General features: G+C 36.5%; 2 protein-coding genes across 4 annotated transcripts in view; one reads left to right on the top strand and one right to left on the bottom strand.

The window, feature by feature from the left end:
- The first annotated feature begins 3944 nt into the window (after positions 1-3944).
- On the top strand, positions 3945-7639 carry LOC148842928 (polygalacturonase-like). Of its 2 annotated transcripts, XM_088956753.1 has the most exons (5): positions 3945-4196; positions 4584-4607; positions 6674-6782; positions 7107-7223; positions 7307-7639. In XM_088956753.1, exons 1-5 carry the CDS (start codon positions 4144-4146, stop codon positions 7343-7345), a joined length of 342 nt encoding a protein of 113 aa, XP_088812879.1. In that variant the 5' UTR covers positions 3945-4143; the 3' UTR covers positions 7346-7639. The 2 variants fall into 2 exon arrangements, with proteins under 2 accessions (XP_088812879.1, XP_088812878.1); XM_088956752.1 differs by having other exon boundaries at positions 7107-7492.
- A 1302-nt stretch (positions 7640-8941) lies between these two features.
- The window catches only part of EMB3142 (nuclear pore complex protein (DUF3414)), an 80074-nt gene continuing 72876 nt past the window's right edge, over positions 8942-16139 (bottom strand). The window contains exons 36-46 of one of the 2 annotated variants that reach the window (XR_016103816.1): positions 15490-15660; positions 15285-15422; positions 14744-14887; positions 14332-14424; positions 14138-14233; positions 13873-14010; positions 13677-13777; positions 11220-11339; positions 11017-11128; positions 9403-9626; positions 8942-9218 (exon numbers count right to left, since the gene is read on the bottom strand). Coding sequence is in view for 1 of the 2 variants with exons in the window: in XM_088959874.1 (XP_088816000.1) it covers positions 9543-9626; positions 11017-11128; positions 11220-11339; positions 13677-13777; positions 13873-14010; positions 14138-14233; positions 14332-14424; positions 14744-14887; positions 15285-15422; positions 15490-15660 (1197 nt within the window). In the remaining variant the exon portion in view is untranslated. Of the gene's footprint in view, positions 9219-9321; positions 9627-11016; positions 11129-11219; positions 11340-13676; positions 13778-13872; positions 14011-14137; positions 14234-14331; positions 14425-14743; positions 14888-15284; positions 15423-15489; positions 15661-16139 lie in introns of those variants that run through there. The other variant, XM_088959874.1, reaches the window with a different exon arrangement.

Genomic DNA, 16139 nt, shown 5'->3' with positions numbered 1-16139 from the left:
AAAAAAAATTATATATATAATTTTTTATAATTATATATATATAATAATTAATTATTATTATATATAATTTTATATGTATGTATGTATGAACATTGGGCACAAGCTTGGCTCGAGTAGCTGCTCGCGGCCGCTGGAATCGTTTGGATCAATGTGGAAAACTTTGGGGGTGCCCCTTTTGTTTTTCATCGCCACCGTTATTGCAGAATCAGCCAAGGTCACAGGCAACAGTAGTGGTGGAAACTTTCCTGCTTCGGTTCTTTTTCAGTTTTTTCTGATGCTGCTACTGCTATTGTGTTAGTGCCTTCGTTTCAAAATTTGATACTATAAGACTATAAGTATAATCTCTGTGGGGCATTTCATTCTTCTTCCGCCTTGGTCTCCACTCTCCAATCAACAAATCGAACGACGTGCAAGAAAATTTTGATGTCGACTACAATAGTGATAATGGCTTAAAGTCTTTCATTCCATTATCCTCTCATTCTTCTTCTATAAGACTGGCCAGTTAGATAAATTTGAATGAAGTGAATTCAAAGAATGGTTTCCCATATTATCTCCCTTTTAACACTTCCTTTATGGTTAGGGGGGGGGCAGTAATTTAAAATTCTCCATTTTAAGTTTTTATCACGCATTGGCATATCTATCCCACTTGCTTTTTTGGGGTTATTTCTTAAGGCTCAGTTTGGAAGGAATACAAGTGGCAGATCTTTCCCACTTGCTTTTTGGGGGTTATTTCCCGAACTGAACCTTATTGACCAATACGTTGGTCCATAAATCCTTCATTTATTGATGAACTAATTTAACATTTTTACTTTGCTTTATCAGTTGGAAAAGATAATAAAGACAAACGTTATTGGAGCCTGGAGGGACTCAATCGCCCCTTGGTATCTGAAAAATTTAGACAATGGGTTCTGTTTCATATTTGCTGTCTGTAAATGATCAAAACAAAGATCACTGGACTCATCTGACGTATAAAAATTAAAAAATCGATTTTATATCAGACATATGATATTGGTATCTGTGTATCTAGATATGCTTGGATATACCATATCGGTATAATACCCACTTGAAGGTATCTCTGTGTATCCATATTTTAATCCTTGCCTATATATACTTGGAACCTTTATTTGGCAGCTAAGCTGGGTTAGAGGGTCTTGTTGCAAAGCAAAACGTCGTCTGTATGCGGATATTTTGGGTATTTGCTTTATCAATTTTCATGCATGTTCTTAATTGTATTCTATTGTGTTGAGAACAGTGAACTTTACAAGGATCATGATTCATGACTGTAGGCATCTTATGTTTGTCTTTTTTCTTCTATTTTCTATTTTCTATTTTTTCTTTTCTAATTTTCTTGGGTTTGGACATATTAGGGAGCTAGCTATGGCTACACAACATATATTGTCTAATGATAGAAGAATTCCATTAATTTTGAGCATACAGATAAGACCGAATATGACAGCAATTCAGCCATACACTTCCAATTATATATTGGATAAATGCCTTCTTGCCTATAAAAACTGGCATTAATTTACGTCCTATAGGGTGAAATTGTGAAATTGAAAAGTAGAATTTGAATTGGCATTAATTTCACTGATTTTCCAAGATTTCCAATCAGTCATGGCAGCAATTTAAAGGACTCTAAGGCATACAACTATGTTGCCATATATATATCAATGAAAGTAAAGTTTTAAAATGAGGCTGAACTTGTGTAATCAAACACATCACTCATTCAAAAAAAAAGTGGAGGACTGAGAACACATTTGGGCGATCCTCAAACTTCTGTCAATCTCATGGTGAAATCATTTTATCTTGTAGGAATGAATGGTTCTACTTTACAAGGCACAACTTTGGGTTCTGTCATTTGCTCACATTCGGGAGAACTCCATTTTTTTTTCTTGTATTTGTAGGGTATTTAGCTCTTGCACTTGTTTTCACCAAGGTTTGGTCGATTTTGGTATGTTCAAATGCCAATGTGATTTCTTACTTTAATGTGAGAGATTATGGAGCTGCAGGTGATGGTAGTACAGATGATTCCCAGGTACTAGTAAGTTTCAAAAAATCAATACAACGTGCCCTATATTGGACATATTGTATCGTATCTTTTGAGTTCCAATATGCCTATTTACAGGTGTTTCAGGACCCAAGCTTCAATTGAATTTTCTCCTGACAATGGTATTATCTCTCTCTCTCTCTCTTATTTTAAGGCAGTCTTGAAAGCATGAAGTGCAATGTGTAAGACACCAACAGGCATTCCTACCATGGTTGTTCCAAGCGGGAAAACATTTTTGGTGAATCCAATATCCTTCGATGGCCCTTGCATGGCTAAGAAAATCAGCGTTCAGGTAGACTAGAATTAAAAAAAAAAATGAAGAGAAGCTTTGCTTAATTGTGAAAATCATGAATAACAATCTTAACATTTTCACAAATTGTATTGAATTTCCAATCACATCAAGATTCTCATTGAATTTTTTTGTTATATTTTATACCAACAGTGATTGGTGCAGTGCAAAGGTTTGAATTAATGGCAAGAGTGATCGAATTGCTGCTGGCTCTACTCTTGTCATTACCATCTATTTTTAACGGATGTAGGACATAGGGGATTCTACAGTTAGTTCTTTTAATTAAAAGATAAAAAATAAAAATTTAAATGCATTTTCATAATTATACTTTTATTTATATATATATTTTGTCTTTAAATCTATTTCTTTTTAATTAAAGATAAATAATTAATGAGACAAGTTAAAGCAGAGCGCTCTCTCTCTCTTTCTCGTTCCATGAAGGTAGAAAACCTCGGATAACCCATAAACCCTCCAACCTTGATGCAAGTACAAATTTCATATCTTACCACAAAGTATATTATCATTATGGATTCAGGGTTTTTTAACCAAATATACCTTCTAGGGGTTTGGACCGGGTGGTCAGACCATTTGACCATCCATATTAAAAAGGAGACCATTAATTAACTGAATGCAATTGCTTTATAACTCACCCATAGTTTTGAAAACCGGACCTGGAGTCCTGACCGGTTCCCAAGCCCAACAGTCTGATTGTCTGACGATCTGGTTTTTAAAATTATGGTGGGTTACGGAGCCATTGCATTCAGTTAATTAATCTGGTCTCCTTTTTCAATACGGATGTAGTACAGTCATGATTTTTAAGTCGGATTGGACCGGACGGTCGGACCGAAAAAACTGAGAATCGGTCAGATGATCGGTTTTATTTTCATCAAAATCAGATTTTTGCCAAAAAATATTGATTTAATCAATAAATCACTGATCCAGGTATTCGAACCATTCAACAGTTTTAATCAATTTTTAATTTTTTAGTCAGAACAGTCGAACTATTCAAAACCAGGGAACTGAACCCCTAACTGGTTTGTTATTTGGGTTGGTTTTAAAAACCTTGAGTAAAAGCATAAGAATGCGTAAGGTAGTTGAAAGAGGATGTAGGGAGAGAGTTTGTAAGAGTGTAAAAACCCATGAAAATCTGCATCATAGATTTTCCCTTTTTCATTTTGTTTTTTGTTTTTGTTTTTTTTTTGTCAGAGAGGGCTGTTCGTTCGGACAGGATGGTCGGACCCTTCGACCCAAGAACTGGACCCAGAATGATTCCCTGTCTGGGCCGATTTTAAAAACCTTGCGTTTTCCCCTTATTTTTGGAATTATAACAAGAAAATACATTAAAAATAAGTGATAATGAGAATCTCATGCATCTCTGTGTAACTTTTCTTGTTATTTCAGTGGTCAGTTGTTTTTCTCATATCATATCTTTTCCATATTATAGTAGAACCCAAAAAATGGCCAAAAACTGTTTCCGGGTTGAATGATTTGATGGTTCAATCGCCCAGGTCAGCAGTTCGCTGATCAAATCAACAGTTTTTGGCCAAAAAAATAGTTGAGGTTAAACGGAGGTGACTGGTTCCCAATTTTTCCGGTCTGATTTTGAAAACATTGAAAAAATGAGATAGAATTGGAAAAGTTGAAATCTCAATACGAAAATCGAAATAACCACTTTTACCTCTTTTGTACATAATAGGAAATATCATTGCACCGAGCAAAACTGATGCATAGAAGGGGAAGGACCAAAGCACATGGATAAGGTTCGCCAAGGTTAGGCGACTCAGTGTTAGTGGTCCAGGCACAGTTGATGGGCGCGGTTCTGCCTGGTGGGATCAATCTTGCAGATATCATCATGTTCAGGTGCATGAAACTATATAAAAATGTATATTAGGTCCTGTTTTAGGTTTATAGGAATAGGTTATTTCAGTTTCAACTGTTTTGGTTGGGTGGCATTTGAATCCCATTTTTATTATTGGTGGAATGGCATTCACCCATTTGAGGGAATGGCCATTTCTTTCCTCTCTTTTGAAAATCAAATCCTATTATAATTGATTTCAATTTCTATTCTAATTCTTATCTAAATTAAACAGATTGTAGAAATAGACCATTTCTTATGTGATTCCAATTTCGATTTTGACTGTAAACCAAACACATCCTTAGTTCTTTTCATGAGTTGCAGTCCTTCAATATCTCAATTTGTTTATTTTCTTTTTATATTTAAATTAACTTGGTTTATTAATTTTCTAGGGTTGCACCACGTTGGCACCAACTGTAAGTATTGTCTTCAAAACATAATTCTCTTTGGCAAGTGATTACTAATAAACTTTACTGTGCATCTAAATGTGGGTGTTCTCTAATATGAGTTGGTTTTGTTGAGTTTCAAAAATAAATTGATTCTTAAATAAAAGAAACATTGAAAAAATGTTTTTGTTTTTTTTTAAACATTGAAAAAATACTTTGGCAGGTGAACATTTTTTTTTTCTTCTAATTTGACAATTCAATACTCCTTAAATAGGGACGTTTTCATTGAAATATTAGGTTTGTCTCCCAAGACAAGTAACTTGTATCTGAGGTGATAACACTCCACACCAGTTAAAAAATATGAGGACCACAAATATTGAATCTCTCACTGTGGGTTTCAAATATTTTATCACTGGTGTGGGGCATTATCGTTGATTCCACAGCCCTCTACACAGCCTTCGTGTTGAGCTTATCCAAATTACTTGGCTGGGCTGCGACAGTAGAAAGGATTGGGAACAAAATGACCAGATCTGATCTGAACTACTTCATTATCTATCAGCGAGGTCTGGATGTTAACTGCCACAGTAATGGTGACGTGTCTGTTTCCTCAGGCATGCATGAAAAAACTTTGGCTGTAGCCAACAGTTCATTCATTCGCGCCCGTGCTTTGATTTTTAGTAAAAATAAATTAAGATGTAATTACTAATTTACCCATTCTCAAGGTAACATGGCATTTCCAGAAATTCTCTCAACAGCATAGGCTATTGGCCTCCAACAGCCAAAGTTTTTCCCATAAACATAAACATGGCAGTTAATTGGTGAACATGTCTATCCTAAAAACACTCTCAACAGCATAGGCTGTTGGCCTCCAACATCTAAAGTTTTTCCCATTAACATAGACATGGCAGTTAATTGATGAACATGTCTATCCTAAAAACACTCTCAACAGCATAGGCTGTTAGCCCCCAACAGCCAAAATTAACTCCCGCACTGCCTACAGTTGATTAGTTATCCTTTGGGGATGTTAATAGCGTATCCATGTTGATTGGGTTTTACCCAACCCGTTCTTTTTTTTTGGTGAGACAAGCCGTTCTTATTAGGCCCTTCTTGATATTAGCAAATGGGTTAGATTTGGATTTGATATTAGTTTTTTTTTGGTTGTTTGTGGTCTTTATATGGTCCATTTTAGTAAACTCAAATGGGCTCCTTGTACTCACAAGTCACAATTGTTCCCAGGCCATCCGTTTCGATTCCTGCAGAGGATGCCAACTCTACAACATTCATATAATCAATAGTGCACAGACTCATGTCCTCATAATCGGGTGTGATTGGTTTCATCTTGACACCATTATCATCAATTCTCCAGATTTCAGTCCAAACACTGATGGAATCCACATTCAATCCTCTCAACATGTCTTCATCAGTAGGGCAAACATTGCCAGTGGTCTCTCTCTCTCTCTCTCTCTCTCTCTCTCTCTCTCTCTCTCTCTCTCTCCTACCACAGACTCATGAGTTTCTCTGTGATGGTTATCAGGTGATGACTGTATCTCAGTTGGAGATCACACATCAGATGTTAGTATCAAAGGTATTTTTTGTGGGCCTGGTCACGGTATAAGGTGGGTGTAATTTTTTTCTATGATTTCTCAGAAAAAATTCCTATTTTTTCTCATCCATATGAGCACATTCTCTCTTTATCTCTGTGTTTGGTCCTTGAAATATTCCCAACTACACTAATTCAGAACCTAATGTAGGAGTTTGAACTGCATACAGTTCTATTCATAATCATGATATACCATGCCAGCTTCATAGCCAAAAGTATCTGAATGATAAGGGATTTCATGGCTGGCCCAGTATCCTCTTGTCTCAGTAGAGATGTAGAGGATTAGTAGTGCCCCGAAAGTTTAAAAGGAGCCCTACCAACTTTGGCCGGTTTTGGGTATCAGATAAATGGGTGTCCATTCATGCCTCTACTTTCTGTTGGGTGTTAGTGCTGAGACCTTAGCTTTCTATCGATTGATGTGATAGTTCTTTCTCCTGAGACCTTCTCTATATATGACATTCTAATGTGTATTTTTGCACTTGTACTGCTGATATAGTATTGGAAGCTTAGGTAATGGAGGAAGTTATGTGCAAGTGGAAGATATTTATGTGGGACACGCCTACTTCTTCAATACTACCAATGGAGTACGAATTAAGACATGGCAGGTATAAAATCAGAAAGCATCATCTCCACTCTTGTGGTAGATATGAACCTTCTTGTGGTAATGGATCAATCGGTTCAAAACCGGTCTACCTGAAAAGGCCCAAATTAAAAAAAAAAAAATTGAAATAACTGGGTCGTTTCAGACTTGATATTTTATTCAGCTAAATTAGGCTAGATTGAAGATAACCAAGTTCAACCAGAACTCTGGAACCAACTACAAATTGGATTGGCCAGTTCCAAGAATTTCAACCTTGTTCAATTTGTAAATCACATCTTGTGGGTGACAATAACCTTTTCCCTCTGGTTTTTGTTTCTTTATTTGATAGGGAGGAAAAGGATACGCTCAACGAATTACATTTGAGAATATAAACTTCACCACTGTGGAAAACCCTATAATTATTGATCAGTACTACTGCAACATACCTTATGGATGCAAGGACATAGTCTCTCTCTCTCTCTCTCTCTCTCTCTCTCATTTCACAATTTCACATAGATATAAATTGATAAATTTGTATGTTTATTACAGCCGACTGGTGTTAAAATAAGCCAAGTGACCTACAATTGAATGATTGGAACATCAAGAAGTGAAGTGGCAATCAATCTCAACTGCAGCGACCGTGTTGCTTGCACCGGAATAAGGTTAGAGTCAATAAAATTAGAAGCAGCTAGTCCTGGAAAACAACTCAATGCCAACTGCAATAATGCATATGGAAAAACAATAGGAGTCGTTGAACTAAAAGCTCCTTGTCTCAAAAATTTCAACTGAATAAAGTAATACATTCTTTATTTTTTTGTTGAAAAATAAATAAGATGGGAGTAACAGTACATTGCAGATTGAACCATCAAGAATAGTTCACAAGTTTTACTCGCTCCGATAAGGGTGTATCAGACTGTATCGGGGTCTCGTTCTCCTTTTTTTAGTTTTTTTTTTTTTACACCTGATTCAGAGGGGTCAGGCCTATCCCCTGAACCGAGTTAAACCCCAAAACACCCCATGTAGGGGTATATAAAGAAACCCCCAATATGATACATACTAACCGATACAGCCCGATATGTATTGAAATTTCAAAACAACCCTCCCCCCATAGTTGCCTGATTAGCAGGAAGGAAATATAATTGGAAAAAGAGTCCTGTATGTGGGCCCCACGTGAAGGTCCAACACGATACAGCCTAAAATGTATTGAAATTTCAATACACCCCCTGTAGTTGCCTGATTTGCAGGAAGGAAATATAATTGGAAAAAGAGTCCTGTATGTGGGCCCCACATGGGCATACTTTTGGCTTTTCTTTTGCGTAAATCTTATTATTTTTATGGATATAGATTTTTTTTTTCAATTCTTCTATCATTGTGCCTAGTGCCTAATTGGCATGGCAAAAATTGGGTTCAAGTATGACACCACATCCTACCGGAAAAACTTGCAACAAATCAACCAGCATCAAAAAATTGGCAACCAACCAGGCGGCATTTATGAAAATTCACAATAAGGTTTTGATTGATCAAAGACCTTCAGGTATCACGCCTTTCCAGCAATGGGCTTTTAACATCCCTTTATAATCTCTTGTATTGCCATGGTAGGGGATGGCCTTTACAATTGGGCCTGTCTTTAAAGCCAATTAGGTCGGTGAAAGCAGATGTGCCCTGTTTGTAGAAGATCCCAATTCGGTTATCCTGTTGGAGGCATATGCCCCCAGTTGTCCGCTTTCTGAAGTCTTTGTCACCATGTGCAGAGGGTTATGCAAGAAGTGACAAATCATCCACTTTAAAAATCAATAATAATCATCTTAGAACTTAAAAAAAATCATTATGTAATTTAAATATTGATCTATGAATTCATGATCATTGGAACCTAAGACCGGATCTGCTAGGCACAAGCACATCCTTGTGAGCACATGGTAGCAAGCATTCAATAAATATTTGGGCAACCGTCTCGGAAATTCACATTCAATCATTTCAACGAGGATAGGCTGAGTATTTGTGGGTAGGTGTCAAATTTCACTGAACGCATAACTGCATACTCACTACTCAATGTGTCCAATTTCGTACTGTTACCACTTCTTTATTGTCATAAATGTTTCTGTGCTTTCTTGCTTGGTACTGTGACTCTATTCATACAAGTTTAATAATTAAATGAAATATATTTTAGCCATAAAAAAATGACGCATGTATCATATTAAATCTTTGTAAAATACATCACTTAGTACCAATACACAGGTGTATAGATACTTTGAAGTTTTAACCATGAGTGTGCCTACCTAGTCTAAAGTCTAAACTAAAGCAGTCCCAGGGGAGAAAAAAAGAGGTTAAAAAAATAACAGTTCAAAACTCCATGCATTTTTGTATACACTCCTTAGTTTTCAGGTGCATGATTATGGACCGATGGAGGCTCAGTAGGCGAATTCTCTGGGTGGTTGTAGAAGAGACTAACGTTCAAATCTCCCTGCCATCAGAGTTGTAGGGTTATGGGTGTGGGGGAGGTGTTACCCCCGCTGTGTAGCCCAATGAAGTGTGAAAAAACAAAGAAAAGAAAAAAGAGGGTTGCATGGAATGAATAAAAAGTTATATATTTATATCTTAATTACATTTTCAATAGTTGTACAAAGCACATGATTAAGGATACATACCAAAAATTACATTCAACGCCTATCAAGAAAAATTTCATAAACTTCAACCACTTAATGATCTCAGGTGCAACTCCTGGATAAAACAGTAAAACAATGCTCAAGATAGATGGAGGCTCTGGCTTTGGATAAAGAGATAATAGTCACACAGACAACTTTTGAATCGTAATTTCCTTGAGTGAAGACACTAATCGGTGGAACACCTTCAGGTTATGGCCAGTTTTATCCTAAAAGTAAAATGAAGTAACAGGTAAGCAAATGTTCAAACACATTTCAAGTAAACAATTTGAGCAGGAAATGAACAGACCGTGGTGAGCTTACCTTTGGAGTTCAGACGCAAACAAACAGCAGCAAAGCATCCGAAAGTGAGATTACCCAATGAACAAACTGGGGTGAGCTTACTTTGCCACTTCTAGTTTGCATCCGAAGTCCAAAGGTAGAAGGTGAATAGTGAAAAAAGAGAATCATAACATAGGCATTTTCATAATTTTATCCCTCATTGTAACATTAGTTTAACGGAATTGAACTTAAATGTATATTTATGAAGGTTCATGCCCTAGAGACTACCCCTAAAGTACAAGGTACCTATCTGCAAGTTTCCCTATAATATATTTATTGATAGGACAGAATCTCATTCATATCTAACACGAGAAGTTCCAGCCCGTGATGGACCTTATCTGTAATTCATTTCCTGATTGGAAGTTAACTCTAGTCCACGTTACAAACATCTAGATTACTTCAGATTTACTACTGAAAAGCTGCATGGATTGACTTTGAAACTCATAAGTTGACCAAGCAGGATAAAGTGCCCAACATGTCATGTTTAGCTGGACCAGAGTAGACCAAGCCCTGAACCAAGAAAAACACAGACCAAGATCCTATCCAGAGGGTCTGAGGTACTAGAATCACAACCAACTTGGTTATAACTGGCAAACCGTTAATCTGGTATTTTGACAATAAACCAGCTAATTTTGTTGCTCTCTTTCAAAATATCTTATATATCCTCTATAGATTAAAATTTAGTATGTTATGGGGTACTAATGCCCCCCAAACAAAGACATAATAATGTCTGTCTTAATCAGGTCAAAACAGGTAAAACCAATCCTGACCCTATTATAATCAGAACTCAATACAGATATATAACTAATCCTATTAATAGTCAAGACTGAAAAAGAAGACCCAAACCCCGTGTAATAGGGTCAGGTGAGGTCAATCACTTCACCAATAATCAAACAAGCCCTTGGGCTTATGGAAGAGATTAGGTGCCTGTTTGGGAGGGCTTTCATGCAGTGGATTCTGGCTTTGCAAGGTGGGCTCCACATGGAAAGCCTTGAAGCTATGTTTGTGAAAAACCTGGAAAGCCCAAGTATGCTAATCCAACTGCAAAATTGACTTTCCAATGATGTTAATTCTAGTAGCTTCTTCAAAGTGGCTTGGTTAACACAGCTCAATCAAAGCCAAAGCCCTCCCAAACGAGCTCTAGGAAATAAAAAATTCCAATTTTTAGCGAGGCTGCTAATTTGCGCAAAGTTTCCAGCATGCCATGATGATACTGAGAAAATAAATGGTGAAACAATTGCATAAAAGAGTAACCATTAAGTCAGTGGTAAATTGTACCTCACTTAGTAACTCAAGTCTCTCTAAAATCGGAAGCAACTTCCCGCACAATAAAGATATGTCTTGTCCAGAATCAGACTTGACACCATGTATGGCTCTTTTAATCGGTTCACTGATTTCATAAATGAGAGAATCATCAAGAGATAACTGATACATGAAATAGTTGCATGCAAATAACATCACCAAGCAGTTAGTAATTCTACCTGTCACGAAAGTGGATGAGGATAATATTAAGCACATGCTCTGCAAGTGGAAGAAGTAGAGTAATAAGCTGATCCCTGTTGCCAGCAACCTGGCACATTTCAACCATTGCAATGTACCTCCTGTATTTGGAAAACCACTGTGAAGATCACATAAAAAACAAAAACCTAACATTTGAAAATTGCAATGCCTTTCATAGGTTAATGATATGTTTCATGGCCGGCTAAGTACAACACGTCAAGTACATAATAAAGCATAAATTTTTCCTTCTCGTTTAAAATAAAATTTACTTCAAATGAAGGATGCATAGTTGTAAGTTTGAATGCATGTTCTGCAGAATTCCATGAAAAGACTCATTTAATTACACTGGAAACAAAATTGACTAATCATAATTCCAAATTGGAAGAACTGAGACTAGGCACATTTGTTCTTAAGGTATGTAACCATGGACTATATAATTTACTAGAAAGGATATGTAATATGATCAGCTAGCACTCCCGTAATTCAATTGAGATCTGACAAATTTCCATGGAGTGTATGTAATGGAAGAGAAAAGAAAGAAAGAGAACAGAACTGCAGATCCAGTTTTCCCTATCTTCTGACTGAACTAATCATATTTTTATATCCAATATCCTTATTAATAAGCAATCAGCATTTGTACCTAACAGAAATTAAAACTATGGCTTGTCTAACCAAGTATTGGGAAATAAGTAGGGTAGGGATGTCCATTATGCCCAATTATCCAAATCCAATTATCTTGGGCTTAGATGATGTACACGTATTGGACCAAACATGGATTTAGAAAGTAGGATTTATTTTATAATTGGATCAAACTCAGGTATTCTCCTATTTGATTCACTTAACATCCAAGTCTTATTCTCTTTCATATAGACATAATAGTACACACACACACACACACACACACACACACACACACACACACACACACACGTATATTCTAAGCAATGTTTTAAAATGCAGAGGCGTGACACGAAGCGCTCTACTACCTAGAAGCATGAGGCATGGTTCAGAGCATAAGAGGCATAAGCCTCCCGAACGCAAGGAGGTGTAAGCCTCCCCAAGAGGGGGGCTGAGGAAGAAGAGGAAGGAGGATCTCATTTTCCTTCCCATCTCTTTCCTTTTCTTTCTTTTCCGCTTTTTTCTTCTCTTTCTTTTTCTTTCCCTTCTCTTTCTTTTCTTTCCTTTCCTTTCCTTTCTTTTTTCTTTTTTTTTGTCTTTTTATATGAGGTTTACGCCTCTAGTACACCTCATGAAAAAAGCGCATGCTCAGAGGTGCCACCGCCTCTGGCATACGCCTCAGGGCATTTTGGGGGTGCCTCCAGGCGCACACCTCCCATACCTTTTAAAACACTGATTCTAAGTATACAAGTCAGAGTCATACTCATACATAGTCCCTTTTAGATCGTTGATTAAAAACCAACCCAATTCAAATTCAATCTCACACCCCTAGGTCCAACTTTATTTTGGATCGAATTCAGTGTAGCAATTTTGCTAATCAAATCAAACTTGGATGCCACTGGATCCGGTTGGAATCCAACCCAATTACAGCGGTAGACCTAACCATAGAAACAATGGAGCAGTAAACTGTTAGAGACCATAAATTATTGGTAATAATTTACAGTGAAGCCTTAGGCGGATCAATCAATAAACATAACTAAACTACATTGAAATATTCTTTATGAATTGATCAATCAATAAACATAATTGACCTTAGGCAGATCAATCAATAAACACAATTGGTCTATCTAGGCTAAGGTACATATAAATATTCTTTATGAATTGACTCACAAGATTGAAGGGGAGAATAACTATGGAATTGGGTTTCAAAACTCCTCCATGTTTTTCATATGAGGTATTATCATTAACTCATGCCACCATTTGAATTACATGGCTTGGCTAATGCGCAACGTCTAAAACCAATAGGTACATTGGTTCTCAGTAACTTTGTTGTGTCTGTTTTCTTCATCAATAAACTAAAGGGAGAAAAATAAATATTTGAGGAAAACAATTTAAAAGTGAGTGAACTTAATTTACAAGTTGACTCATGTTCTGACAGTAAGGACCTATTACTAACTGTATCACGAGAGAGCATCTAATCCTTGCGAATCAAGCTTCATGATCTTGATATTATTATTTACAAATTGTTCTCTTCTCGGCATGTACTTCTTCCAATATAAAACTGTTAAGCCATTTCCATGAGATGCCTTATAATTATTGACAGTGGTTTTGGACAATGCAAACTTAAATACTTCCAATTTGAGTATAAGGATAGAAGATACAAGTTGTCTCTTAATGAAAATCAAATCCAAAATTAACAGTTAAATTTAACACAGTAAAACTTAACAGCTCTGATATCAAAATAGAGGAAAAGAAAGACAAATCTGAAAGGAATGAGTAGAACAAAATACGGATGTGAAAATGTCCACAAGATAGCATACCTTTTCTGGATATTGTCAGATGAAGATACACAGTCTTGTTTTACACATATATTAATTATTTCATCAACTTCCTGCCTTGATAGCTCATTAATGTCTTGTATCTAGGAAACCAAAAAAAAGTATCTAGTAACCACTGTTCAAACTCTGAGAATAAGGAAAAACACCCCAAAAAGTTCAATCATAGAAGCCATATTACCTTGTTCAGTAGCAAGGATTTTTCCTCGGATGCTCTCTCGAGAGTCATGGTTACAGTATTAAGTAGAGAAGCAAGTAAACTCAATGTGGGCTGCTGCTGCCCAGCAGAAGCATTATAATCACCAGGGGAATCTATAGCCTGCAAACCACAAAGTTATGTTTTGATAAAAAGAAAAGAGATCCACCTTCAAAGCATTAATGATTTTCTAGAAACTTTTAGAGATCACATAGCAACCAGGTCACTACCACAACTCCAGTATACATACCTGGAACCTCAGGGACTTCTTTGTGACCAGAAAATAAAGGTATGAGTTCAGACAAAAGCATAGTCGGAACAAGAACAACTCTGTCTTTCTTTGGTTCTGATCATTGATAATGAACATACAATTGTTCAGTACACTGATTATATGAATCTTAAAATTTTATATATTGTATATCTCATAAGAAATAATTGCATTACCTCGAGAGGTCGTAATGTTTGAAAAATAATGCACATCATCCCAAAAAGCCCTTGAATGAAACCATATTCATCATTCTCTTCATATGGCCAAACCTACAGGATACCCAAAACATCATTGCATTTTCAAATTAAGATTGGATAAAGCCAACTTACATTGCCAACAACATATAATGTGTTAGACAAATGAGCACAAAACCACTTTTATGGATTCACACCGAAAATGAAGTTGTCATTGTGCTTGGGTTGCAATGAATAAGCATAAAGCCCACATTGTGCCTTGTATTAAGGCCAACTAACAAACAATATGCCAAGGCAAACATGGAGCCAATTTACCAAAAGGACAGGCTCTTGATATCTCAATGTTTTTCCTTTTCATTATTAAATCTTGTATACATCAAGTAAAGGCCCTCACCTTGCTTAGAATGCCAACGACAAGGTTAATCTGCTCCAATGCTAACTCATCAGCATCAGAAACATCCCGCCTAAGAACTTGGTCAAAGAGCAATTCATGTCCCTTGACAAAATCAATGACCTCACGAACAATTTTGTTCTTCACCTATTCCACAATCAGTTAACACTAATAATATTTATAACATGAAAACTAAAACAGAATGCACAAACAAGATGAGAACAATGAGAATCCCAAGAATACCAAAGTGCACCCGGAAAAATTTATGCAAGCTAAACTAGTATTCAAATAACGAACATCCACAACTACTGGAAATCATAGCTTGGCATTACTAATTAAATAATTATGTTATTAAATTACAAAAATAGACAGCAGCTACATGCCCAACAGCAACTGGTAGAATAAAGTAGGGAGAAACAGTTCACAAAGAGAATGCCAATAATATAAACGAAATAGAATCTACAAAGAGTATCACTTCGCTAAATTCCAATTTATAAAGGAAAAAGACAAGAATTCTGACTAAGAAAAGTTGAGGGTAATTAACCTCAAAAAAGTCAGACGTATCCACCAAGGATGTCAGAGAAGAAACAAGTCTAAGAATTGGCACTACAACCATTCTTTGCATATCAATCTCCATAGGTACATTTCTGCAAACCTTGGCATCAATAGACCTAAAACCTCCCTGATACAAATGCTTCCATCAGCCTAAGTAAAGTGGAATAAAAAAAAGATGCATATACAAACAGTACCTTCATCTGCAGTCCAGTTATTCTGCATGAAGCAAGCTGTTCTAAAGCACCCATGGAAAATAAAACCTGTGCACCAGCCTTCCCATACTTGTGACTGATCCTCAATACAAAAGCAAGTTCAGCCTCCAGAGTACACAATCTTTGCAGTGAATCCAGTGAACGCCAACCATCCTAGGAAAGAAGACATTCCCCAGAAAATGAAGAATATTGATGATAGCTTAAGAGGAAGTGTCACAGACAATTTGCAAGTGCTTAACACTACACTAGTTGTAGAGATTGCTAGCTGAAGGATATTGAGAAAATACTATGATGCAAAAGAGTTCTAGAGTCGACCTTTATGAAGAATATTTATAAAGTACTTTTTTTTGTATTGGTTTGTTCAAGGCATGTAAAATACTTTTCACACCAATCTTCTCCGGCTGGTTGTGTAATGTGCCTCAAGAATGAATTAAGTCAATCATTTATTAGCACATTATGCTTCACTTGGACGGTCTTGTGCTACATTGGACATCTCAAGGTATGCCAGTTGCCCTTTACAAATAACTTTTTAAGGGGTTATGGAAAGTAAAGTGATGCATCCTTTGGATGGTGGTCGCTTTACTCTTGATATAAAAGGAAGAGATCCAAGAGTATTCAATGGGCACTCTTAA

Source organism: Nelumbo lutea, chromosome 8 (assembly GCF_056320005.1).
Source record: "Nelumbo lutea isolate HS-2025 chromosome 8, American lotus-T2T, whole genome shotgun sequence".
Taxonomy (NCBI): domain Eukaryota; kingdom Viridiplantae; phylum Streptophyta; class Magnoliopsida; order Proteales; family Nelumbonaceae; genus Nelumbo; species Nelumbo lutea.
Note: the sequence above shows the minus strand (reverse complement) of the source record. Positions and strands in the feature narration are given on the sequence as shown.

What these genes read in the sequence shown, in the direction of transcription:
- LOC148842928 (XM_088956752.1), top strand. Translation starts at nt 4,144, where the DNA reads ATGGGCGCGGTTCTGCCTGGTGGGATCAATCTTGCAGATATCATCATG. An exon ending in GCAGATATCATCATGTTCAG is followed by an intron (nt 4,197 to 4,583) that starts GTGCATGAAACT and finishes TTAATTTTCTAG; the next exon opens with GGTTGCACCACGTTGGCACC. An exon ending in TACGAATTAAGACATGGCAG is followed by an intron (nt 6,783 to 7,106) that starts GTATAAAATCAG and finishes TTTATTTGATAG; the next exon opens with GGAGGAAAAGGATACGCTCA.